This window comes from Pleurodeles waltl, chromosome 4_1, assembly GCF_031143425.1.
Source record: "Pleurodeles waltl isolate 20211129_DDA chromosome 4_1, aPleWal1.hap1.20221129, whole genome shotgun sequence".
NCBI lineage: Eukaryota > Metazoa > Chordata > Amphibia > Caudata > Salamandridae > Pleurodeles > Pleurodeles waltl.
Genome location: NC_090442.1, coordinates 134,911,764 through 134,938,272, shown reverse-complemented (window position 1 = coordinate 134,938,272; position 26,509 = coordinate 134,911,764). Strand labels below are relative to the sequence as shown.

Here is a 26,509-nt window from a genome sequence, read left to right as displayed (position 1 = left end):
AATATGGGGTAAAAATTGCCACTACTGTCTTTACTGTGTGTTTTTTTCCTTGCCTTTCTGGCTTGTTTTTTTTGCCTTTTAGATGGACATTTGGGTATTGGTGCGGTAAATTAGTCTGTACAATTTGAATTTGTCAATGCTGATTTTTTCATCTGTGTCCCCACTGCAATGGCATGAGAACATCTGGAGTGCCTGAGGCTATAGGTGGCCTGCTTCATGCTTTTAGGTCATCCAGGCATGTTGTGCCCGGAGCATTTGTCCCATTTTTTATTGGACAGTCTGAGCGGTGATCTTTCGTTGGCACTTCTCCTAGTTTCTTTTGCAGAAGCGCTGAAAAGGATAGTCCTTGTTTAAGATGTTTGGGAGTGAAAATGTTACTCTCATTTGTTTAAAATTTTTCTAGCATGCTTGTTAAAATATTAGGTAGTGTACTCAATTTGTCGATGATCGGTCCACATTTGCAGGTGTCTTGTTGTTGATCCACATTGGCCTCTAGAACGGGTGGCCAGGTAGCCAACATATCCAGTTTTCGATTAATATCTGCAATGTGAGCGGCCATAACATTCATTAGGTCAATTTGTAAATCTAGTTTGACCGATTACATGTTGAGGATTGTCGCTGATGTAATGAGGGCGTTTAGAAGTGAGGCGTGTAGCCAGACGAGATCCCCCATCTTGCAGCTAGAAAGATCATCTGGGAGATGGCTTCTAGGGAGTTTCGCTGTTTCTATTGCTGTCGTCTGGAGGGCTATTGTTACTAGCTGGAGTATTCAAGTTGCTAAGCTCCATTGCGCCTATATCTTGTTGTAATTCACTCATGTCACTTGAAACTTCAATGATCGAGTTGGAAACTCTTTCTTGTTGCAGTATGGCGGGACTTTGATTAGCCTTCCCCGACAGTTGTAGTGGGCTCAGGTACTGTTCTTAAGTGTTTGACAAGTCAAAAGATTTCAGGTCCAATGCCTCAACTAGGGCTTTGGCATTTGTTATAGAGTGACTGCAACCAAGTGTCCTTCATTTTTCCTGCAGATATATCAATGCAGATGTCCAACCTCTCTTTAGACCCCTGTATGGCAGGGCTTGACCGTAACATGGGAGTCGACTGTTGGCAAGTTCCGGCAAACACGGGTCATTGAATGCCTCTGTCAAGTTTCCAAGAGTGATTGGAAACTGAGTGTTGCATAGATTGACTGTCATATCATGTTGCCGGTCGCGTTGAAGAATCTTTTTGCGTTGGAGCATGAACCTGAGCCATTATCAGGGTGCTGCACACCTGAGAGTTCAGATTACTCATATCCCGAGGGCTATTCGGTTGCTCCTGGACTAAGTTTATGTTGTGTCCTACAGCAGTTGGATCCTCTGTAGCCTCCTGAAAGGGGTATTCCGGCTCCAAATGCTGGATCGGGGCTGTCGGGAAAGTGAAAGTTCTTGGTGAGTTTTTATTGCCTGATGCATCCTGCGTCTGCACTGAACCCAATATTCCAGGACCAGTGGGGTTGGAAGGCCCTCAATATTGTCAGGATTTGAAAAAATGACAGCAGTTGGATCTTTTAAAAATGCAGACTTATTAATGTTTCCTGGCTTCTTGAGGTAGACCTGAAGAGGAGTAAGAGGCAGTGCCAGTTGGTCGAGTCTGCTGTTTTGTGCTCCCGGTGTGGAACATTTCCCTTTCCTTTGCACCCTCCTTTGGGTTCTTTGGGTCCTAGTTCTGCCCTCCGTAAGAACCCTGACTCGACCAGACCTCACAATGACTTGGAGAATCGGTTTCTGGTAACTCACATTCTGCTTGTGCCTGGTATCTTGAGTTTATTGGAGGCAAAAGACAGAAAGATCTTTATGCTGACCATTCCTGCAGATCAGTGTGTAAGCAAGACAGTCTGGCAATCGGACAAGTGAAGAAACAAGATAGGTGGCTGAATAAATGATCTTCCTGTTCCTATTGCTCCCTTGCTACTAGGCCTTACTGAGCCTAAATATCTTGAAGTTGAAGTCTGAAGTTGAAGTTAATGTCGAGGTTGAAGGCGAAATGAGTCTTGGATATCTTCTCTGCCTCTGTCCTGCTCGGGGTCAGTGGGTGAGTAGGGCACTCAGGAGTCCCACAAGCCGCACCCAGTCCTACCTGGGTCTCTTCCACGGGGACCTGGCGCACTTGCTCTGCGGCTCTTAACAGGAACAACCACTCTCACCTCTGATGGATGAGCCAGTCGAGTGATCCCCTGTCGCAAGGTCTCCTGCTGAACTGGCCTGCTTCTGGCCTGGGGGATCGATACGATGACCGGAATGGAGTATGAGGCTCAGGTCTCCTAAACTGCCAGGAGCTACCCTAAGTGGTGCAGCGGCTGTGGCAGCGGTAAACGGGCTGGCAGGAAGGCGGGGGAGTGGAATAGGTGGACACCAACATGGAGAAGGTAGAGGAGAAGGGGAGGAATGGTAGGGCAGGAAAGGGCAGAAGAGCGAAGCAGAGTGGGTGGGCGTGTGACGAGTTGCATGTGGCAGGCAGTACGAGGGCAGCAGGAGGGGGCGAAGGCAAAGCAAAGCAAAGGTGGGGCAGAGAATGAGGCAGAGAGCAACGCCGCTGGTAGAGAGACACAGGGCACAAGGGCTACAATGTGGGAGATGCACAACCCGAGCAAGACCTTGGGCGCGCAGAACACCGGATGTGCGGCAGATATGGTGGAATACCCACACAACCTGCTCCAAGAACGGACTCCAAAAACGCGCTTGAGACCCACTAAACCCACCAACCCTGCACCGCTCCATACTGCTCTGTACAATATGAATCCTCTGCCCACCTCTGCTGACCTCTGCCACCTCCACCACCCCCACTCATACCACACCACACCTCCCCTCGCCATCACGCAGTGTCACCACAGGTCAGACCGCTCAGCCCAGCCAGCCACTGACACCCAACCCTCCAATCCCTCGTCACCCTCAGGAGCCCTCCTGATCCTGCGCCCCCCAACTCCCCACTCACTGTGACCGCTGCCACTGCCTGTCCTGCGTCCTCCTCTGCTCCCCGCAGAAACCAGCGTCTGTCTCCTCCGGCATCTCCTCCAATGTCCGGCGTCACTGTGGATTGCGAAGATCAGCAGCCCAAAACCCCTTCGCACGGTCGGATGTTGTACTTCTGCTGTTCTTAAGAAGCATTTATGAAGATTGTTCCCATGGAGGCACGACTGTTCCTAAAGAGAAAATTCAAGGCGATCCCGAGGCTCAGTGGGGACACGGGCAGTAAAAGACATTGACGCGGACAAGCACTTAAATACAATCCTCCTCCTTTGCTCGAAGCAGGCAGCTGACAAGTCATGCACACCTTAAGCTTCCACTATAATTCCCTAGTAAACGTAGGTACCCAGGACATGGGGTACTAAGAGTAGGCCCGAGGGTAGCAGAACTGATTGTGCCAGCCTGTCGGGCCATGTACCCAGATTCACCCAGCACTGCCATTGCAGGCTGAGTGTCCTGGTGCAATCCGAAAATGCAAACTTGACAAGGCACACTGCCTGTGTGCCCTGTCTACTAGACACTGCATACAATATAGATAAGTCACAGCTCTGGCGGGCCTTCCAGCTCTAAGGTTGGGTGCATGAGCAATATGCCCCCACTGTGTCCTTGCCAAACCTGTGACATAGTGAGTGAACAGAGCAGCCATTTTAAAATACATGTGCTGAACACTGGTCAGTACGAGTTTCACAGCAACATGATGGCCACTCTGAATCCTGGGTTGTTTAGTATCAAACAACTCGGAATGATAAATCCACATTGGTGCTAGTGTTGGATTTATTATAAAAAGTACCTAGGTGTCACCTTAAAGGTACCCCCTTCCAAAGCTAACTACCCTGGCATGGTTGCTTACTGGTCCTATCCAGCCTGCCAACTCCAGACACCCAATCTACAAACCGTGGGGAGAGATCTGTCTCTCTGGTTTGTAGAACAATGCCATTCCTGGGTGGAGGTGCTAACACTCCCTCCCTCAGGAATATTCACTGCCCGGGTGGCAAGCTTCAAAGGGCTTACCGCCTTTGAAACTCGACCCCGGCCCTGCTGCTAGCAGCAGATGGTCACCCCCTTGGTAAGCCCCCACCTTTGGAGGGAACAAAGGTGGGAAACTAAACAAAGAATTGGAGGAATGGCTCCACCTGGCATGCACCACCCCTAACTTGTTGCCTGCGAGGTGGGCACTCTATTTAATTTTCCTCCATCTTGGATGGAAGGAAAATAGCCAATCAGGGTTAGGGAAGTGACCCTTCCCACAGGAAGCGGTCACTTTAGTGGCTGTAGCCACCCAAAGGTAGGTGACCCATTGGTCGCTACCAGGTTCCCCCTAAAACACCCACTAAAAATAGTATTTAGCTGGCATCCCTAGAGCAGGACATCAGATTCGACGGACAAAAGAAGACCAGCATTAAGAAGATCCAAGGCAAGCGAATTGTGGACATGCTGCAACAAAGAAAAGATGCCAAACCCTGCCTGCTGCACCCAGGACCCGACAAGCACCACTGAGGAGCTGCTGGACAACTGGAAAAACTCTAAAAAACTCAAGAGGACCTCCAGGCTTCGAAAATCACCATAGAACTCCCTCCAGAGTGAAGATACCACTCTACAACAGCAACAAACCAGCAAGCCAGTGAGGGTCACTTCATTGACCAGCCACTAACTCCTGAGCCGGAAGTCGCCACTCGACCAAACGACACACTGACAACCACAAGGACAAACCCTGCAAGTGTGCGAACTTTGGTGGCACTGCGTCCTCCAGTGGTCAAATCGTATTAATACCCTGGGTATTGGTCAGCTAACGTCGTACAAGAAAACCAGCCCGCCCAGGGCTGAAAAAGGACCAGGAAGAAGCCCCATTCGAGGAACTTCAGGAACACCTCGGACCTCCTGCCAGAGTGCCCCATCCCGTCCTGCAAATGACCCTTGAACCAACCTACCTCCTACTTCAGAGGGCATCCTTGTGCATAGCTCCTGGCTCACCAATTCCCTCTGCACCCGGCCGCCCTGTGCCCTGCAACAAAGAACCTGCTGTGCCCCAAGGGTCCCACACTCCTTGCGACCTCGACACTCCAAGGGGACCCCGAGGAACCATCTTTAAACTTACCTTTGCAGTGCTTTTTCAAGTGGTCCCCCGCAGTGTCCCTGCACCAGCTCCAGAGACTTTTCATCGCTGCTCCCACCAGAACCGAGAGCCGCCCAAACTTCTCTAGCTGGCACAGTGCACCCACCGAGGACTTTGACCAACCTGCAAAAAAAGAACTTGGTAAACCAACTATACACCTATATGCATTTTAAAGGTGATCTTCAATTGATTCCTATGGTGCGTAATTACGCACAAGAGGCTATTTTTTATTAAACTTCAAAAATTAATCTCTCAAAAAGTACTTTACCAATTTTGATAAGCTTGGTCTTAAAAATTACATTAAAAGTATTTTTATTAATTGGTCGTAAGTTATTCCTTTGAGTGTAAGAGTTACATGATTGATACTGTGAGTACAACAAATGCTTTGCACTTCTCCAAGATTGGCCTAACTGCTCGACCAAGCTACCTCAAAAATTAGAGCATTAGGTGATCTAGTTTTAACCCCTGTAAATCAATGTCTGGTGGCCTGGACACACTGCACAGTGTGCCTAGCTTTGCACGCTACATAGAGGACAAGCCTCTTACACCGCTGAATGGTCCTGTTTCTCCTCACCTTAAACAAATCTATCCTGGATTTTCTATTGAACTTTACTGATTTCTATGTACTTATAGCTTATTTACTACTGTACTGATGGTGTAGCTTATGCATCTATGCTTTAGATTCCTATTGTCAGTCTGTGTCAGTCATTTGTATGGAAAATGTTACACCTTTATTCTAATGTGTAAGATCGACAATAGCGACAGGTAGTCCTCTCCCAGTCAGAGCCAATGGCGCGCACTGGGCAGGTGAAAGGCTGACAGATTTGCACATGGACATGCACATGGACATGCCAATGTTGAGAGGGCGTCAATGTGCTACAATATCTGACCTTGACATTGTAGCTGATTGTTGAGGCAAACAGACTGCTCTTCCTCCAAAGCTGCAACCACTCCGGGCAACCCTTGCTGCAGGGACACATCCGGCTAACACAAACACATCCAGACAATGAGCCAACTCTCGATCTGCAATTCTTTGCCTTGCTCCTCTCCTGAGAAGCAATCGCAATGAGAAACTTACACAGCTGGTGGGATCAGCATGATGGGTCCGCAAAACTTGTCACCAATATACAGCGTCTTAGTGCTACTTAAGATGGACGACCAAAGACACTTTCAGGTTACCAGAAGTTTAGTATTACAAAAAAGCATAGAACAGCTCACCAACCATTGCCCTGCCTTCATGGATCTAGATCTCCGACTGACCAGTAACTAGAAAAAAGGGACAGTACAAGAGAAATTCAACTATATGCATTGCTCAGTAATAACCAATACAGCACATACATCTGATAGGAGCAACAGTCTTATACATGTCAACCCTCCCAATTCAGGCAGGAGCCTATTGAATTCAAGGCTACCATCCCAGCCTCCTGTTTCCTCCTTGGAGAAACCCGATTCGGAGTGTTGTAGAACTGGCAAAAATATGTTTGTCTGCACGCTCCAATCTCCCCCTCCAAGAATTACATTTGACATCAAGTGTTAATGATTTGTCCTAAATTCTTTGAGAGGGAGAGCATCCGACAGACATTATATTTTTGACACTCTGTGTTATAAAGAGGCCACACCGGTTCCTAAGTGCCAATCTTTATTATTCCATCTCCACTGCTCCATCAACAGCTCTCCACCAGTCTCTCTTCATAGCCTTCTCAACATTCTACTGTCGAATCCTATCAATCTAACTGTCAGAATGTTCTATTCTAAGGGGAAGGAGAGAGAGGAACATACTACTCTACACATATAATTCTAAACCCTTATATGGATACCTATTTATATAGAACTCCCTATATATATATATATATATATATATATATATACAATTTTAAAACTATAAACAGAACAAGGTTATATGTCATTCATTATCTTAGATGCATAAGAGTTTTTCCCACTCTTTTCAAGAGCCGACGGCTGTTTGACGATCCTATCCATACTCCAACACAGTCCATTTTCCAATATTACTACGTTGTTTTTTACTTTGGCAATACATAAAGGGCCCATAAATTTGGTGTCTCTCGCATTTGATCTTATTCCCCTTAAGGGATTTTTAACATACACTCTGTCCCCCACTCCTCAATGCTGCTGTTTCGTACCCTGTTTCATATCATATCTTCTTTTGTATTTATCTGGGTGCAGAGATAACTTAAGCTTAATATGTGGGGGCGCAGGTTCACTTTTCTCCCCACCACCCAACCAGGAAGGAAAGAATTGTGTGCTCGGTTTCCTGCCTTTTAGCGCTGAAAACAGGGAAACCTTAGTAATTAAATTTGGTGTTGTATGGTAAGCCCATAACATATCTCTGATAGCATTCTCAACATTTAATTGATTTACACTAGCTAACTAAATGCAATCCTTGATCATTCGGTTGGTTCTCTCAATCAGGCCATTGCCCTTGGGCAACACAGAGGTGTAGTGAGGTGCTTTACATTGAGGGAAGTAAGAAACTCCTTCATTGTTGACGAAGTCAACTGAACACCATTATCGGTGATAAGGGTAGGCAGTATGCCTTCAACAGCAAAATTGTAAAATTAACCACAGATTCAGTGGTGATTTGGTTAACTAATTTTACATTTATCCAATGCGAGTGGTAGTCAATTAATGCTAAGGCAAAGCGTTTGACTACTCCAGTCATGTTGATTGGCCCAATGATATCTAATGCCAACTTTGTCCAAGGCTTGTCAGGTATGGACACAGGAGAAATTGGGTCTTTGCGCTTTGTGTTGTCACTACGTGCACATATGGTACACTCTCTGACTTCTGCTTCAACCATGGAGTCCATATTAGGGAACCAGTATCGTTCCCTAACACGAGATTTGGTTAGGCTTCTGCCCAAATGGCCCCCATGAGCCAGCCTAATGATTTTCTGTCTCAAACTAGATGGAGGTATTATTTTATTATTCCTAAATACAGTTTCCAATTTCATTTATTTCGTAACTCATCTCCCAGTAGCATTTGACGACTTCATCCAGATCTTTCCTGGATTCAGGCCACCCATCTTTAGCTAACACTTTTAGCAAGGATAACGATTCATCATCTTGGCATGCAGTGCCCCATTCTTCTTCATTGACTGATGATGTAGAAACCATCATTACCGGATAATCTGGAATTTCATAGTCCTCTACCACTTCCAATGGGACTCTAGACAGAAAATCTGCAGCCGTATTTTTATTGCCAGGAAGGTACTCAACCTTAAAACAGAAGCTCTCAAGACCCAGGATCCACCTAGCGATCCTTGGTGTGCTATTGTAAAATGCCTTTGTGGAGAATACATAAATTAAAGGTTTGTGGTCTGTGCGTATGGTAAATTGTGTACCCCAAAGAAAGAATTTAAAGTGTTTAACAGCCCAGAAACATGCCAGAGCCTCTCTTTCGATGACAGAGTAATTGGATTTTGCTTTTCTTAAAGCCCTCGACGCAAAGGCCACTATCCTCTCTTTGCCATCAATGACTTGAGATAATGTTGCCCCCAAACCCAACTTGCTGGCATCTATGGTGAGAATGGTTTTACTTTTATAATTAAAGTTACAAAGATAAGGTGCTGTTAAAATGGCCTGTTTGATCTTTTGAAATGCAGAATCATGACATTCCATCCATTAGGAACGTGATTCTTCAGTAACTCTCTGAGATCAAATGATATTTCGGAGACGTTTTTGACATATTTTGCCATATATTCAGCGAGACCCAGGAAAGACCTAAGCTCTTCCTTATTCTTGGGTGCCTTTGCTTTCCTTACTGCCTCAACCAGGGACGTTTTAGGTCTAAATCCCTCCCCCGATATAGTATGCCCTAGGTAATCTACTGAGCTGAACCCAATTTGGAATTTTTCCTTCTTTAATGTCAGTCCAGCTGTTTTCAGTTTACTTAAAACTCTCCTCAAGTTTGTGTTGTGTTCCTCAACTGAGGCACCATAAATTAAAATGTCATCCTGGAAACATAAAGTTTTAGGAGTATCTCCTAAAATACGCTGCATGATTTTCTGAAACAAAGCAGCAGCGGACGCAAGTCCAAAAGGCATCCTATTGAACATAAAGGAGCCCAAGGGAGTGGTAAATGCAGTGAGCCACTTGGAATTTGGATGTAGTTCTACTTGATGGTATGCACTGGAGAGGTCCATCACGGAAAAACATACAGCTTCTCCCATGGTACTTAAGATTTCATGAATTATAGGAAGAGGGTGTATTTCAACCCATATGTTCCTGTTTAAGTCTCTTAAATCAATACATACCCTGATATCATTAGAACTATGCGTCCTAGCAATAACAATGGGAGATAACCATTCAGAGCTGTCTATAGGTTGAATTATACCTTGGGATTCCATTCTCTCCAGCTCTTTCTTGAGAGCATCCTTCAGTAAATTGGGTATCGGTCTGGTTTTGTGTACAGTAGGCTTAGATTGAGGTTTCAACTTGATTTTATGCTGGAAGCCTTTCAGTAAACCCAACTTCTCACTAAAAACCTCTGGGAACTCTTGAAAAATTTGCTCTTCTGAACTGGGTTTGTCGATGATCAAAACCTGCTCTGGATTGTTTGGATCCAATTTAATCCTCAACTCCCTTTGATGTTGCCATCCTAACAGACTGGATCCCTCCTCTACCACATAAACCTTCCCCACCGTGGATCGGCCCTTGAAGGAAATAAGGGCTCTAAACATGCCTTTACGAGGAATAGGGTCCTGGTTGTAACCTTTGGGGTTAATGTCTGCTTCCATTAACTTGGACATAATACCATCCTCACTTTTGTCAAAGTTCATAGCATTTATAATTGTAAAAGGCGAGCATGAGTCAGCAAAGACTTTTATCAGATTGCCATCAATGAAAATATTACACTCTGGATATTGAGAAGATTCTTCATTTTTAACTTGTAACATAATTTTTTTAACCTCTTGAAAAATGTCCATCCGATTTCTTACTGTCACAAGGTCTCTCTGACCTCGACATACCCCTACATACTCTGGCAAAATGACCTTTTTTGTTACATTTCCTACAAATGGCTGTCCTGGCTTGACAAAAGGTCGAGTTCGCCAGATGGTTGCTGCTCCCACAACGAAAACATTTTGGACTAGAATTTGAATTATTTTCTTTTACTTAGTTTGTCTGCGCTTTTAATCTTGAGTACATTTTCTTCCTTGATATTCTCTTTGATTTCAGTGACCTGATCGGAGTAAGATGGGGATCTAATTTTCAGTAAGCAAATAGCAGTGTGCTCAATGGATTTTGCAATGTCAATTGCTTCTTCCAAGTCTGGATGCTTTTGTAACAATTTCTCCTTAATTTTTATATTACTAGTACATCGAACTAATTGGTCCTGAATAAGTGAGTCATTAAGATCCCCAAAATTACATAAGGTACTTAGTCCCCTCAAAGCAGCAACATAATTAGTTACACTTTCCTGCTTACCTTGGGTATGACAGAAAAACATATGACGTTCTAAAACAACATTAATTCTGTCTTTTGCTAATTAAGTGTACGTGGTGACATATTCATCCTGTATTTGTCCCTCTGGATTAATAGGATCAAGCAATGAATCATAAATTCTCCTACTGTGTGTTCCTAAATTGTGTAATAAAATGAGTTGTTTTCTAATAGGACTAAATTTGTATCCCCCTATGGCAATTAAATAGGATTCAAATATTTTAAACCATTCCTTCCAGGGAACACTAGGTTCTCCAACTTCATTTAAAAATGGAATTGGTTGAGACATTCCTCCAGCAGCAATCATTAGCACTTACACTGTACAGATGTATATAGGCAATATGAAATGCAAATATAGTGGCTTACACAAATACAATCATTAAGCAAATGTACAGTAAACTAAGCATGAAAGACGCGGTCTAATCTTTGTGATTAGAGGAAAGTTCTCAAGGAACAAACTTTCCACCATGCACTCCAACCAGAAGGAAGCTGTGCCTGTCAGCGTTTTATGACAGGCTCTCTAGAATAATCTCAAAAGCTGTGCCTGTCAGCGTATGGATTAAAGGAACGCATGTACCAAAGAAGGTTTGTGTCAGATTTCCTGTCACATTTCTTGTCAAGATGTTCGGTAAGTAGTTCTGACGTAAGGCGTGTGGGCTTGATGGACGAGAACGGTAATTGACGTACAGGATGCTGCTGAGGGAGGAAAAGTGGCTGAAGAATAGATATGTGCTCTGCTGTGTGTAGAAAATGCAGGATATAGGGTGTTATCCACGAGGGAGGAAAAACTGTAGTATAATACGCACTCTGCTGTGTGAGCGCTCTGAATAAAACCTACGCGCTCCGCTGAGGAAAAATGAAGTGATGAAGTGAAGTCATAAATCGCATGTCTCGCACAGTTCAGTTGAGGTTCCCTTCCCTCCGTGCCGCACATGTTCGTCAAGCTGACCGCAGAGCTACTAAGGTCACCAGTTGTGCCACGGGCTTCACCAGAGCCGTTACAACTCTAGGTGTGGAACAGTCGGCTGAGGCGGATCTTCAAGGAGCTTTTGCGAGCACTGCCGCCGGGACGAGGACTCAACCTTCCATATTCCCTGATTCGGTCTGATCTTTCCTTCTGTACGGGCTCTGGGGGCTGCAGAAAGAGCGGCAGCCGACTCGCTTGCTCCTCAGAAGCGGCATCTAGGCCCTCCAGAATCAGCAGTTCCCGCTTGTCTCCTCTGTAGGGTCTTCTGGGCCAGTGGCTGCCTGACAAGTGCACTGCTTCAGCTCAAGCGCTCCCAGTTGCTTAATTCAAATAAGATAATGCTCGTAAAAGTAGGTTGAACTCCTTGTTACAAGATTGTTGAGAGGACACACTGTACGTGAAGCGCGAGAAGAATACTTCATTACAGTACCTAATGGGAGTCCTAGTTGATGAAGTGGCAACAATTAGGGATAGAGATGAGAGTGCCCCCTTTCGCACTAACTCGTCGCCGGTGTTATAAAGAGGCCACACCGGTCTTTATTATTCCATCTCCACTGCTCCATCAACAGCTCTCCACCAGCCTCTCTTCATAGCCTTCTCAACATTCTACTGTCGACTCCTATCACTCTGTTAGAATGTTCTATTTTAAGAGGAAGTGGAGAGAGGAACATACTACTCTACATATATAATTCTAAACCCTTATATGGATACCTATTTATATAGAACTCCCTATATATATATATATACATACAATTTTAAAACTATATACACAACACTCTGTTTTTGTTTACGCTATGTTATAAACTGCCAAAAAATGAAAAGCTGATCGCCTATTACCATATACACCAATAGACCTGATTGAAGCAGATTACCTCTCCTTCAATATAAGTCAGTGGCGAAAATACATTCAAAAATGTTGGCACCTATGCAGAGGATGCACCATATTTATATTAAATATGTGATTACTCGAAGGATTGGAAGAAATAACGCTGTCAGCCCGGATGTAATGAGAGTTACGTTCCTGGCTTCATTTCCAAACTGGCGGTTTACCAATTCCACAAGTCCAATCCTTTCCATAGACGATTCACCATTGGCCGAGAAGTCTCGAAGTCCCCTCCTCGGTCCACCAAAATGGCGCCCCTCGCAGGGTAGCCGTGGGCAGGGTATGTAACCGTGTAGAGCACATGCAAACGAGCCGGCCACACGGTACCGCAGGTGCTACAGGCGAAGCAATGTCACGAGGAAGAAGCGGCCAGGAGCACGCGCCGCAGCTTCCATTCCCGCCGGCTGCGGGTGGGCGGTGCCTCCACCGGAAGTTGTAATCCCGGAAGTTCCGGCGTGAGCCGCAGCATAAACAGACATGGCGGAGGCAGCGGCGGCGGCTGCAGCGGCTCCGGGGATACAGTCAGCAGCGGCCGCCGGCTCCTCTTCCTCCGCCACCCGGGGCCCCACCACCCTCGCCATCATCCCCACCACCATCCCCACCGGGGGAAGCTGGACACGCCAGGTAGCCTGCAGGTGAGACCGCAGGACTGGACCAGTGTTTGTTGCCCGACATCGGTTCTCTTTAAGTGTCATGGCTGTAGCCAACAACCACTGTACTCCTTGCAGCGAATGCACCACAGAGTTCTCGATAAGCTGTCTGCATACACCAGCCAACTGCAATTGATTGTCCTGCTTGTTTTCCCCATCACGGTTATTCTGTTATCGTTCGGCAGTGAGTATCCCACTTCCGCGATGCCCTCACCCACTTACATTTCTCCGCTGTGCTGTTCGATTACCCCATTGCAGGCAGCCTGCAGATATACATCTACGCAATATAGCCCTGCACCCCACTGATACTTTACTGCTGCATTGCTGTAGTAAGTTTGTTCCACCGGGGCTGCGATGCTAATGTTTCCTGCATCATTTGCATTGCCTTTCCAAAGGATTCTACTGGCCCAGGCACTGTTCCTGAAAAGCGCATCCTTTTGCAACTCTGCGACTTGTTGTCGGTGTTCCATTTCTGTCACGTGTTAACTTGCTGCATCTCGCACCACTTCGTGCTCCTTTTATGATGGATATGGGCAGTCATTTAAAGTCTATACATCTTTAGATGTATTTAGCTGGAAATGGAAACCATGTTCTAGGATCTCCTACACTTTTGGGGGGCCGGGGCGTGGCAGCCCCCAGTGCCTGGATAGCTTCCGCACTTACAAATCCACCGATTGATTGAGAAAAGTGGTGGAGTCACGAGGGTAACCGTCATGAAAAGTAGTGTTTGTGTGTATAAATACACACATGATGGAAATTGGTAACGACTACATATATGACGAAGAATATGTTCTGGCTTAATTTGTTTCAAGCTGGATGCTTTGTAACATATTTTACGGTGTCAAGGCGCCCCCTGGAGAGATCCTTGGATGTCCAGCTATTTTAAGGGAATAATAACGGCGAGATAACTGGTCAATGCATTTGACAGAGAGATCGGTTTTGTTTACTCGCGTTTGATTCATCATAAAGTTGTAATGCAGGTTAACGTACCTGCTGCGACGCATAACGAACAATGCGGGTAAAAGATTTGTATTATAGATAGCTGAGTGGGTTACCACCTCTGACACGTTTTTTTGTTAGTTGTTAAGTCATAGTTCTTCTAATACAGTAAGTTGCAATTTGAACATTAAACCCTCGCACTGTTTTCTCCAGTCCAAGCACTCTTAAAATATAGTGCCTACCAGTAGGAATGATAATCAACGCCTACATTGTGTAACTGTCATTCTTATATAACCTTTCATGTGCACTAGTTTACTCTTTTTGTGGTTCATTGCCACTGACTACTGTGTGGTAAAGTGCTCTTGCCCCGTAACCTAGATGAGTAGCCCTATAAAAGAGAAACGAGTGCTATTTAAATCATTATTAGTGTAATTGCTTAGAGACATACATCTGACGTCTTTATGATGCAGTCATACCTCTGACATACATGTGCTTAACAGTCAAATCTGGCCCCATTGGCATATTTTCTCATCAGCACTCAGTCATAATAAACAGTGTGCCTTCGCTTCTTTTCATTTTCTTGGCGTTTAAGTGTTAGTCTCTACATACCTCCCAACCAGGGTGAGACTTAAAAAAAAAAAAAAAAAGACTTTCGGGTTATAAGTAAAGCCTTTTTGTCAGTCGCACCGAAAATTGAAAATACGAAACCACACTCACCCTCTGTGTACTGCTTTTAATGGAAAGTAGAATACGCGTGGACATGGAGTCTGTCCAATGTTGGAAAATTCCACTGCAACAAATTCTCCTTATTTCATTGAGGCTGACCTGAATCCAAGATCTAGCTCAACAATAGCTATTGGGATTGACTGGATTGCCCTCATTTCCTACATTTTATAAATGTGTGCAAGTGTAGGTATGAGAAAACACATAATATCTCTAATGGTAGACTTACGTTTCCCTGTTCCGTTTAGCCTACCCCTTGCGTGACAACCGGAAATGTATTCAAGATTAGGCAGATGACATGCATATTTCGCACATACTGTAGGGAAAACATCCACTCATCCGGTACAAGTTGCAATGGATGTTGGATTCGGGAAGGCATGTCCCAAATTACAACTTAACTCCCCTAAAAAAATGGTCATGACCAAGTGCTTAAGTTTAAATCAGCCATTATTATCAGCGACTGTGACGAATTGATACCAGGGAATCTTTCCTCTTCAATGCAGGTGTAAGGTGTCGAATGTCCGCCAAGTTGTTGCCTCCCAGAAAAGGCTGGTCATGCCTACAGTTTCGAACGCTGCTTGCATCAGTTGCTGCAAATATAATTACTTTCTTACTCTGCTTCTCAAAATATAACAAATATTGTCAGTTTTCGTAAGCTTCCGAAAGAAAAGGCACACTTGTCAGTGGATTTTATGGTTATTTTTGGCTTCAGGTGTGTTGGAGTATGGGTGGGTCAAAATAATTTTTTGCAAGTTTTAAAGCATGTGCTTTGGTTTGCAGATAAGATAATAACATTTTATTTCTGTGCCACTAAAACTCACTCTTCAAAGGGTTTGATGCCCGATTACTCCTCCCCCCCCTAAAATATCACCCAGTATAGCAATGTGTATTTGTTACCAGGCTCAGAATCCCTAAAGGCTCACTACCTGCTACACCCAGCTCGCTTGCCAAAGCGGGAGCTTCCTAGTATACTTAATCACTCATTTGATAAGTTTCAGTATTTCTCACCAGCCAGTCGTTAATAGGGGTGCAAGATAATAGGTCCTGCCCTAATTGAACTCGTCAAACTACTGGCCAGTGAAATTGTTGGAGAGCTGGAAAAGAAGCAAAACTTTCTACATCATGGGTGGCTTTTGGAATTCCCAGTCACTGCAATATGGGGGTGATCTATTCCGTTATACGGTTCAAGCACTGCCATGCCAGACCTATAAATGTATATTTCGAGTCTCTAGCTAAATGCTAATAAACTGTTGCCAACATCATCTAAGAAGTTAAGGCATGTCATATAGAAATCACTCTGACCGCCAGAAAGTAGATTGACTCAGTAAAAAGCTTACATTTTTACAACTGTAAGTTTATACTTTTCCAACTAAGACTTATGAAACCGCACAGTAACCCACAGCCTGTTAAAGTGCACCAAGTCCTCAACTGATTTTAGGGCTACATGGATTTAGTAGTTTATCTAATTGTGTCATAGGCACAGGCAAGGAGTAACTTCTCATTCTGTTGGCCCTTTCAGTTGCTCAGTCATATTGCAACAGATGTGATGTCAGGTAGATTTGTGTGGCACAATTTATCATCCAAGAGGGCATCCAGGCGCTGGATCAGGAACGTGGGCCTGGTGGTGCTCCTAGTTGAACAGCCAGGGCTTCAGCTTCTTAAACAAGTAGAGTAGCAGCTCTGATGTGAAGAGGAAGTTTGTCATAGTGTTTAGCCGCCACGGGGAAAGCACACCATTCTGTCTTGCTTCTGCAAATGCACTGGATTTGTGTGAGATGGAGAGAGGAGACGTTGTCTGGTGGGGTGGTACAGTGGGAGTAGGTCGTTGAGGTAAGCTGGTCCTGTGTTGAGGGCCTCGTAGGTGTGGATGAGCCGCTTAAACTTTATGTATGTTTTTGGATGAGCTGAAATGGTTAACGTAAGAACAGTTCTGTTTAGTTGGTTACCCTTCCTGCCAACCCTTGGCTGTTCAAGCAGCAACAAAACCTAGTCTGTTGTAATCTGTAACTACTTAATTCAGAATTTTGACGTTTTCTGAAGCATGTCCTATGAAATATTATTCAATGAGGCAAGTTATTTGGTGCGAAGGGTAGAACGGGGGGTGGTTGCCTTGCTTTCAGGAAGGCTGAGTGTGTCTGTGTGTCTGTTTTTTTTTTTTTTTTTTTTTTTTTTTTTTTTAACTTTCTCATTTGCTCCTTGCAGTACAACTATTTTGCTGTGGAGTGGTGCAGGAAAAAAAAACCAGAATTTGGAGTGTAGAGGATAGGGGTAGACTGCAAGGGATAAAAGGATTAAATGATAAAGGATGGGAAGAGCCTTTTTGTCCGCGAGGTAAATCAAGGACATTAATGAATAGACTATAAACAAATGCTTGTTTACACATTTGCCGGAATACAACTTTGTTTCATGTTCTCATATTGCCAGTGGTAATGTCGTGTTTTTTTGTGTGTTTTCCGGCCATGCTGGGCAGTGTAACTCAGTTCTTTATTGTTCAAATGGCCAAGCTTGCCTGTTGCGGTGCGGATAGTGATAGTGCCTGGAACTACATCATTGCTTCTGCAGCTGGTTGTCTAGCTCTCTGAGTGCCCCATGAAGTATACTCACTCCTACTGGCTAGTTGTAGGTTGTAAAATGCCTTATAGCATATTCGTCCAAATCTGGAAATAATGCTTGAATATTGTTAACGGCTGGTTCGTCAGTTTCCCCAAGGTTTGTTTATCTAGCTGTCCCAGCCTGAGCTCATAGATTTCGGGTATCAATGTGAAAATAAGAAAGAGAAAATGTAAGTTCATTGTGAAGTGGGTGATGGGCTCAGAACAGAGGAAGAGCAACATCACATTTGAAAAATGTAGACTGAAAATCCATATTGCAAGTCATTGATACTTTTAATTAACATTTGCAAGATAATCATGTTACATTCACCAAGCACTTATGTGTGCTAGAAGCCTGCATGAGCTTGTTCTCCTAAAACGTAACCCTGTAAACCTTCATTGTCAGTACTTTGCAGGAATTTTGTTTGTACGGTACGGGCTTTTAGGCAGATTTAAACTCGTTCTATGACTTGGTTTAAGCTTTTAGTAGCTATTTGGCCAGCTCATTTAAGTTTTGATGTACTACTTGATATCACTCACAAGGAGGCTACAGTTTAAGCCTTTTCTTCCTTTACAAAGGTACTTTATACATGGAGTTTGCATGGAAGGGGACAACTGCCGCTACTCCCACGATCTCTATAGCAATCAGCCCACAATGAGCTGCAGGTACTACCAGCGAGGGTGCTGTGCCTACGGGGACCAGTGCAGGTGAGCAGAAACTTTCTTCACTCACTGGAGGGTGGCTGGTAACGTCCTATGTAAAGTCTGAGTTGTGTGGCACAGTGTCTACCCATTTGCACTCTGACTGATTTTTGTTTTCTGTCTGCTTAAATTGCACAGCTGATGCACAGTGAATAATTAAATTAACTTTTAAAGTCTCCCATATTTAACCTGGTCGTCCCTTTTCTGGAAGACCATTTTTGTACACATGTCATAATTTTATCACCCAGTCGCTGCCATAAATTTCCCTTGCCAGTACAAAAATCCCTCCTTACCTATAGTACATTTTACCTCCCGGTTGAAGTGACCGTTGGTGGGACTTGTGAGAGTTGGCACTGAGGAGACAGCAAGCATTGTTTGCCTCAGTGGTGAATAAAACTGTTCCACTATTTGTGTCCTTAATGATTTATATTTTCTAAATATAACCGCATGTAAATCTTGGGTACAGCATCCCTATGGTATTTATAGAATAGGCCTTGTGAACTTGTAAATTGCAGTCACAGGCCTGTTTACTTGTTGCTTGGCAGAGAGCAATTAGGAATCTGTTGCATGACAAATTTGTCTATTCTCAAAATCTTCAGATCCAAAAACCTAAAGGCTGAGATGCAGTCAACATGTGGTATCCTGTTTGTAGTAGGAACATTATAAAAAGACCCTCAGTAATTTTGTGCGAGGTCTGTATAGCATATACCATTGAAGCACAGTTCTGAACCGCAGGGATGACGGTCTGGTTATATATATATATTAAAATTCACTGTTAAAAAAAAAAAAATTGAGGAAAGTTCTAGTTAGGTCAAGGTCAATGACAAACGTAATGTCTATTCTATGACACCACTGGAATCTCAAATGACATTGCCCAAGCTTCTTTTGTACACCTTACTCCAGTGGTTCCAAACCTTTTGACTTTGGTGGACCCCCACTTTATCATTACTAGAACCCAGGGACCCCCACTAAATCAGTATTGGGATCCCCTCCTGTGCCATTACTGAGAGATGAGGACCTAATCTGTTAATATTATTTAATTTTCCAAGCATTCCCCCGGGGGTCTCCAGACCACAGGTTGGGAAACAATTACTCTTATAATATGTAGTGTCCCTGCATGATCTAAGATCACAAATTAACTTATTTGACGATTAGAAAGTTACCAAAGCATTCTGCTATGTAGTTGGCAAATCTCATTAGGAAGCAGTTGATCAGAGGAGAAGGCAGAAACTGAAAATAGGTTAGGCACTTGAGCATGGCGATCAGCTGCTATTATCAAAGCCAATGAGTCTTGCGTTTGGCAGTCAGCTTCTATGTTTTTGTCCATGCTCATTTTATCATAGTTTTTTACAAAACTCTTGTTGGGAAGGCTTCCGGGCTGTTGTCAGTCTTAAAGGAAAATGTTTTTGCTTCAAGATGTTTATCTCAAATAGCACACATTGTCATAGCAATTCCTGGAACTAAGGAGAACTACTTTGTGTATGTGTGTGCTTCCTGTGAAAGGACCGAATGCACTCAATGATGTTGGCCAATGGCTGAAGTCAGCCGACTTATTCCTCATGCTGTATGTTACAGTGGGTGGAAGCAAAATGGAACTGACATAAGTGACCAGTGGATGGTCGAAAGCCAGGCTTAAAATCCAAACTAACACTACCAGTTAAGAAGAAAAAGATGATGATCAGATTCTAAAGAAAGTTCATAAAGTGAGTATATAAGCATAGCAGTGTACAAACCCAGGTACACTGTGTTAAATTATATTTTTAGCCTCTAGAACGGTGTTCAATTACGCAGTGCGCAATTTTGTAGTGTATTGAGGATGTTTTGCGGATGTGTCATACTATTCCATTTGCAGAGGAGTGTTGCATGGGACTTCCAGTGGCACCTGTTGGTGTGAATTAGGTTGTATTTTGTAGGCTGTGGAGGACAAGTGACCATTTTCTTCGAGCTGTTGCAGTTCTGAAAAGGGAGCTGGTCAAACTAATGTGTGGTTTTTTTTTCTGTTTGAATTCCTATTCTGCGCAGAACAGGGGTTGAAAGATAATTTTGATACTTGCTGCAAATATCAACCACAGCTCCTCTAAACTATGCCATCTATGCAAACCTCTGTACAAGGAGAACCAGTGTGGTATGTTCATAGAAGCCAACCGCTATGCTGGTCCTGGATAAAGCCTATTTCTGTGTTAATATCTATTGTTGCTTCTGATTAAGAAACATTTTGTTGGGGTACATGAACACCTATTATCTGTCTAGCTGCAACTTCCCTTATAGGAATACAGCATCTGTATTGATTTTCCGGGTTCACTTCCATTTGACCTTTGAAATGTCATCAAGATGAACAGAAATTGGTTATCAGAGGGGCTTTATGACTATCTGAACATCTCTTTGGCTAAGAGGGGCAGAGCTCCAAAGGAAATAGTCATCTGAGAAATGGGTATACTCTACCTGCACATCCTTAAAGTTGCAAAGCTTCTGTCTGTGCCTGGTCTGCTAACACTTGACAGTTCAGTACATTGACGGGGCGATCTAAGCAGCTGTTGGTTTAGGATTGAAATTGACCCACCAGGAGTTCTCCTTTAAGAAATTCTGATGTGATTAGGAACGGAGTATTAACAATGGTATGCTTTGTTTGATGACTAGGCTAGAGTAACGTTGCAATCCAAAGTGCCCTTAATTTCAGTGAATCTTACTAATTGTTTCATGATCTGGATATGAAGGAGGAGTGACACCTTGAGACTGTTTTGAGCATAACCATTAACATCTGCACTTAAATGGGCCTCCTACAGAAGGAAATCTTTGTCTAGGCTTGTTGTAATGGTCACCACTTTAAATAGTGACCTATGTAGGTTGAAAGTGCGAGAAAGACTAACTGAGCAATGAGTGAATCAGTGGAACACCACATTCAGTGAAATTAAATGGCAGACTTACATCAGGGCTTTGAGGTGGCATTGTGGTGTTCTTAATGGACACACACACCACCCCCCCTTCAATCCTTATGACCGCTAGTGTTTCTGTCCCACCTATGAACTCTAAATTTCTTTCTTCATTTCGCCCTCTCCTCTCAATTTTCCTGCCCATGCAAGCTAATCCTTTACACATCCCACACAGCCTTTAGTCTCCGGTGTAGTGCAGCAATGAGAAAGGGGTGTGTATGAGCATAGGGAGTAATTTACTCTTTTGTGCTCTGAAATTTTAGATGTTGATATACTAATAAAGAGAAATGTGCTGACTAGGGGGCCAGTCGGTGTGGAGTTTTTCCCCCCCTTCAGTCAGACTGGATCTTTTGTTTAATATGTGGGTTATAATTGAACGCCCGAAAGGTAAAAGCTAAGGATTAAGTCTGGAGCACAGGCATGCACAAACCATCTGGAACAAATTGAGTATCCTGACTGGTTGGGTTGGTGATTGGGCTTTGAGTCTGTCTATAAAGTGTTTTAGGACTTCACCAGTTATCCTTCAGAAGTATTGGTACTTGCTCTGTGGAGAACAGTTGTATAGTTTGAAGGTTTCCTAAATGCTGTTATAATGACAATTATGTTTTTCTTATACAAGGTTTATTCTTAACCACATACCACAACCAAATAACACAGCTCCCAAAGTTGTGCTTTGTAGGTGGTTCTGGAAGTGGGGTGGAGGCTAATGCATATGGGGGCCAAACATGGACTACTTTTATATTTAGTGCAAAATGCTGCTTTCTCTGTATACCTTTGAAAGTTGTGCTACCCTGCTTTTGGAAGGGTTCTGGACCATCCTATGTTCAGTTCTCACGTACAAGGTAGCACAAGCTGTCTTGATTGCAAAACATCTATTATGGACTTGCGGCAAGCCCCTTGTTTGGCTTTATTGCCACTCATTTGCTTGGTGGTTATTCCATGGCTTACTTTCCTCTTCTCGTGCAGAAATGACTCCGTACCTGTATGATGACTTATTCAATGTCTAAACACATCAGTGACGCACAAGGCATTTTCATTGAGTAGGCAGACCTGTTAGCATTGCCGATGGTTGTTATTGACTAGAGCGTATGCTGATGACATGGAGAATAACTAAACTCGAAAAAACTCATTTCATGGTCCTCCCTTAAGGGGAGAAAGGTATGAAAAATGGTGAGCCTAGAAAGAATAAATTGTTTTACAAATGTAAAATGATCAAGGGCAACGGTTTGGTATCTCTATTACATCATGAATTTGAAGGTTTTCTTTTGAGTGCTGTAAGTCTCCTTTTTCCTGATTTCTTTGGTTGCAAGGGCATTGTTATCGTCAACACTCAGAATTTTGATTGTCATTGTTGTGGAATTATGATAAGGAAACCTGGTCTCCCCTTTATGTGATGGTTCACATCACACTTACGTGTCATGAGTAGTCTAGGACCATTTTTTTTTTTTTTTTAAATGAGTATAGTACTCGGCTAAAATGACTGCAATGCTGATTTGTTTTTGGTGTGCTTTTTTTTTTTTTAAATAAAATATATGCAGCAAGCATAAGACGTTTGTGGTGAAAGTATTCTGGGACTGTAACTATATAGCAGCACCTTCTTGTACATGCTTACACCCATACATCAGAAGGCAGCTGATAACACTAACTTACCTCTTGGGTGTAAGTATTTGTTATATATCCTTGCTGTTGGAGACTTCATCAACAGTTCTGTCAATCGCAAGTACCAAATGGGACTTATGTGTTATTTCTGGTGCAACCGTTAAACCTCTTGCTGTCATCGCACTGCCCTCTTGTCTGTTTATGCTCCCTTGGGTCATATTTGTTGCCGAATCCCTTGTTCTGCCAAGTAATGGCCTCCTATTTGTGCACTTGCTGATGGGGTGCTGTTCTTCATGCGTTTGCCTCTATGCATCATCACTCCTTTTTCTTGGTGCTCCCTTCCCCTTTCGTTGTTGCATGCTTCTTGCAGGTCTGATCTTGTTATAAATATTTTTCTGTTCTCTCTTCACTTAACCTCCTGTATTTCCAAGACTGCCGGGTTGCATGCCTCTTATTGGCTGTGTTTTTACTGGATAGATATGAGCATATAAAGGACCAGGAGCTGGTGCTTGATGGAAGGATGGCTGTGGATTCGTCTGTCCCAGTGTTGAACACGGTCTCATGTACTGAAGTGAGCACGACTGCAGAGCCGAACACAACTGTGGCAGAAGTGGAAAAGTCCCAACACACTGTGTCGGTGCCATGCATTGAAGACTGGGTTAACGCAGTAGAGTTTGTACCCGGGCAACCCTACTGTGGACGTGGTAAGGCCAAAGTAGTTTGTGCTTCTGAGAGCCTACAGTTCTTCACACTCTTGCTTTTGGCGTGGCCAGTTTTACTGCCGTTGATATGCCTGTGGTGATTGGTCTTTGTAATAGAGCAGCTTAAAGTTAATAGATGTTTACTTTGTGGCTTCCAGTAAGAAGTCAGGCCCTTCCAGATTATTTACACTCTTAAAATCTTGGTACTTACGTTTGTATGTAGAATCCAAGTTATGCCTTATGTTTTCCTAAAGTGCTAGAAATGCATATATTTAAATCTATTCTTAAGATATGTAACATAATTGTCTACAGTTGAGCTTTCTTGTCCATAATATCTCCCTTGTCATTCATTGGCATAGAGTCATCTGAAGAGAAGTCCTAGCTATGACTTTACTGACAAATGTAATTTATGTATTTGTATAAATGATTAAAACCAATGCACGTAGCATCTACAATCAAATGTATGTATGCATGGTAAAAATAATGCGCCCAGATCTATTGCTACTTTTTCATTGCAGGTTCTTGCATGTGAAACCACATCATGAACGTTTATGTTGACTGTATCGAAACACGTAATAAAAAGACCTCAAACATGCAATGTTTCTACCTTCTTCGGGCACTTTGTAAAGCGGCAGGAAGGACTTTAAGACAAAAATTAAGATCCCAAATATTTACCCATGGAAATTGAACAAAAAGTACACATTGCAAAATTTCTGTGATTTATTCTGCCTCCTAAAACTGACGCAGCACAGTTTCTCTTTGAGCAAAGTAACTGCTCAGAGTTGTAAGTCTCTAACCAGCATCAATTACCGGAGATCATAAAGACTTCATTTTTCCTCAGTGAAGCAACGACCTTACTGAGCATGTGCACGAAACAGTCAAACAGACCTAGCCTTCTGATCAGTTAACTGTTAGTTGTATATGGTGTACTTTAAATAGTCGTGGTAAATTATCTGATCTTTGTCTGAGATACTATCTTCTATACAATTGTAGAGTGATGCAGTCTTTAGAATGGACTTTATTATTTTTTTTGCCTTATTCAGCTTTCTTAATGAGATGCCCAGCGGGGCAGGTTCTGGGACCACTACTTTTAATTGTGTTCTTGTGGTACAAAAATGAACTCTGTATCGGCTGACCAGGTGCTATCCTGGCTAAGATCAAAAAGTGGAAATTTCCAAAGTACAAAATCCTAACCCCTTCAGTGTGAGTAACCGAAAAAAGGAGTTTTGATTTGAAACACAAGGTTTGTCAGTTGCTTCATAATGAGACTACATCTCCTATGAGCCAGTGTTTTGTGTGGTGTTGGGGGGGGGGGGGGGGGGAGGTGTTTTTTTTTTTTTTTTGCATCGCTCCACCTCTGCGTTTAGCAAATGCTGCATTTTATTACTTTTCTCCCTACACATGTCCAGTACATTCCTGTCCTTTTAGCTACTCTAAAATCAACAATGGAGCTTATGGATCACTTTCACACAACACTTGGGGGGGAGGTGTATACGGAGGCTGAAACGGTCCTTACGTTATGATGAATCCTTACACCAGTGCAGCTCTTAAGTGAACTCTGAGGAATTTTTATTTTGTCAATCGGAGCACCAAAAACTGTACAGGCTCTGTATAAATACAGAAAAAGCATGTAAGTGGATAATGAAGTGACAACTCTGAATTCTAGGAAAAAACCTGGCTGCTTTTCGAACATTTTCATTGAAATAGTCATAAGTTTCATAATTTATCCCCAGGGTATTTATAGAATCCCCGTGCATGCTTTTACCTTATCGGATTCTCAGAGCAGCAAGCATAGTATGGCCAATTTAACTTCTAACCCATAGTTCTATAATTGTGACCGCATAGGAGGAACCCTGAATTAGCAGAGGCGGCTTGTACATTTTCCAGCACATACCCAACTTGATGGTGCAAGCTTTCATGTTACATTGGCATTTTCTCCATTTGATGTAAATTTGTAGAGCGTGACAATTACCTAAGGGCATGTGCGTTAAGTGTGTGTGTTTTTTTTTTTTTTTTTTTTTTTTTTTTTGTGTGTGTGTGCAAAGCAGAGCCCGAGGCTTATGCTGTTGCAGTATGAGAAATTGTTAGTCTGAAACGCATAACTAATTGCTTAGTGTAGTAGGGACTTCATTACTAGTCGAACGTGGATTTTGTCCCACCTCATGCTCTATCATAAGACACTACTTTTGCCACAGATGAAACTAACAAACAAGTGCCACATGGTTTTCCCACTTTAAACATAACATGAAAGTAGAACTGAAGAAAACCTATTTGCAGCATATTCATCTCTGTGGCCTCCAAATGGAATTGAAAAACATGAGTGAAATGAAGAGAATTCAGCCCAGTAGTCCAACCTCTCCAGAGCTGTAAAAAGGACTTTGTTTAAGATCCAGTAAGCCTGCCAATGTTTCATAACTTTAACAGTTGCTGGATGACACCAGTGTTTGATTGGATTTGATACGATTGAACTATAGAAACGTATGCTGTATCAAGCATTGGCAAAGGCAATTGGTTTCACTTATGCCAGACCTCTTGGTGTTGTCGGTGTTTAAAGCTGTTGTGCAGCAGCGCGCTGCTGTGTAACATGACTTAAAGTAAATAAAAACAAAGTGCTTTGCGTTGCCAGTGTTTACCACATTGTAGCGATTTTGTTTTTATTTACTTTAAGACATACTACTCAGCAGCCCATTTCGCTGTGCTGTATGCCTTTAAACAGCGCAGGGATAGAAAAAAAATGAATGTGTCCTCGTGTAATATTGCTGGTGTTCGTGTAAAGCACCTAAAAAAATAGAGGGCCTCTGCCTTAGTGTGGAGGGCAGCCTCCAGGGCAATGTATATAACAAATCACAAAACTGCTGCAACTTGTTGGACATGGCCCTTTTTGCAGGGTCATCCCCAAACTTTTTGCTTTCCTCCTCCTATATTTCTGACCTCTTTTTGTTGACTCTAGGACTCTGAGCACTTTCACTGCTGGTCAGTGCCAACATGCTTGCGTTCTCCCACCTACATTTGGTAGGATTGGCTTACACCTGATTGGCACATTTAATTTACGTGTACATCCCTCGTACAGTGGTATCCCTTATACCCAGGACCTGTAAATTAGATGCTACTAGTGGGCCTGCAGCGCAGCTTGTGCTACTAACAGAAGTAGCCTTTCAAACCTGTCTCATGCCTGCCACAGCTTGGAGCCTGCGTGCAGTTTACTGCCACTCTGACTTGGCAAGACAAACTACATGCCAAGGCCTAA

The 26,509-nt window shown here is 43.3% G+C and overlaps 1 protein-coding gene across 2 annotated transcripts in view; it reads left to right on the top strand.

The window, feature by feature from the left end:
- The first annotated feature begins 12,869 nt into the window (after positions 1-12,869).
- Positions 12,870-26,509, top strand: part of MKRN1 (makorin ring finger protein 1) — a 57,600-nt gene continuing 43,960 nt past the window's right edge. The window contains exons 1-3 of one of the 2 annotated variants that reach the window (XM_069227895.1): positions 12,871-13,062; positions 17,910-18,038; positions 23,039-23,265. In XM_069227895.1, coding sequence (XP_069083996.1) covers positions 12,905-13,062; positions 17,910-18,038; positions 23,039-23,265 — 514 coding nt within the window. In that variant the 5' untranslated portion in view covers positions 12,871-12,904. Of the gene's footprint in view, positions 13,063-17,909; positions 18,039-23,038; positions 23,266-26,509 lie in introns of both variants that reach the window. The other variant, XM_069227896.1, reaches the window with a different exon arrangement.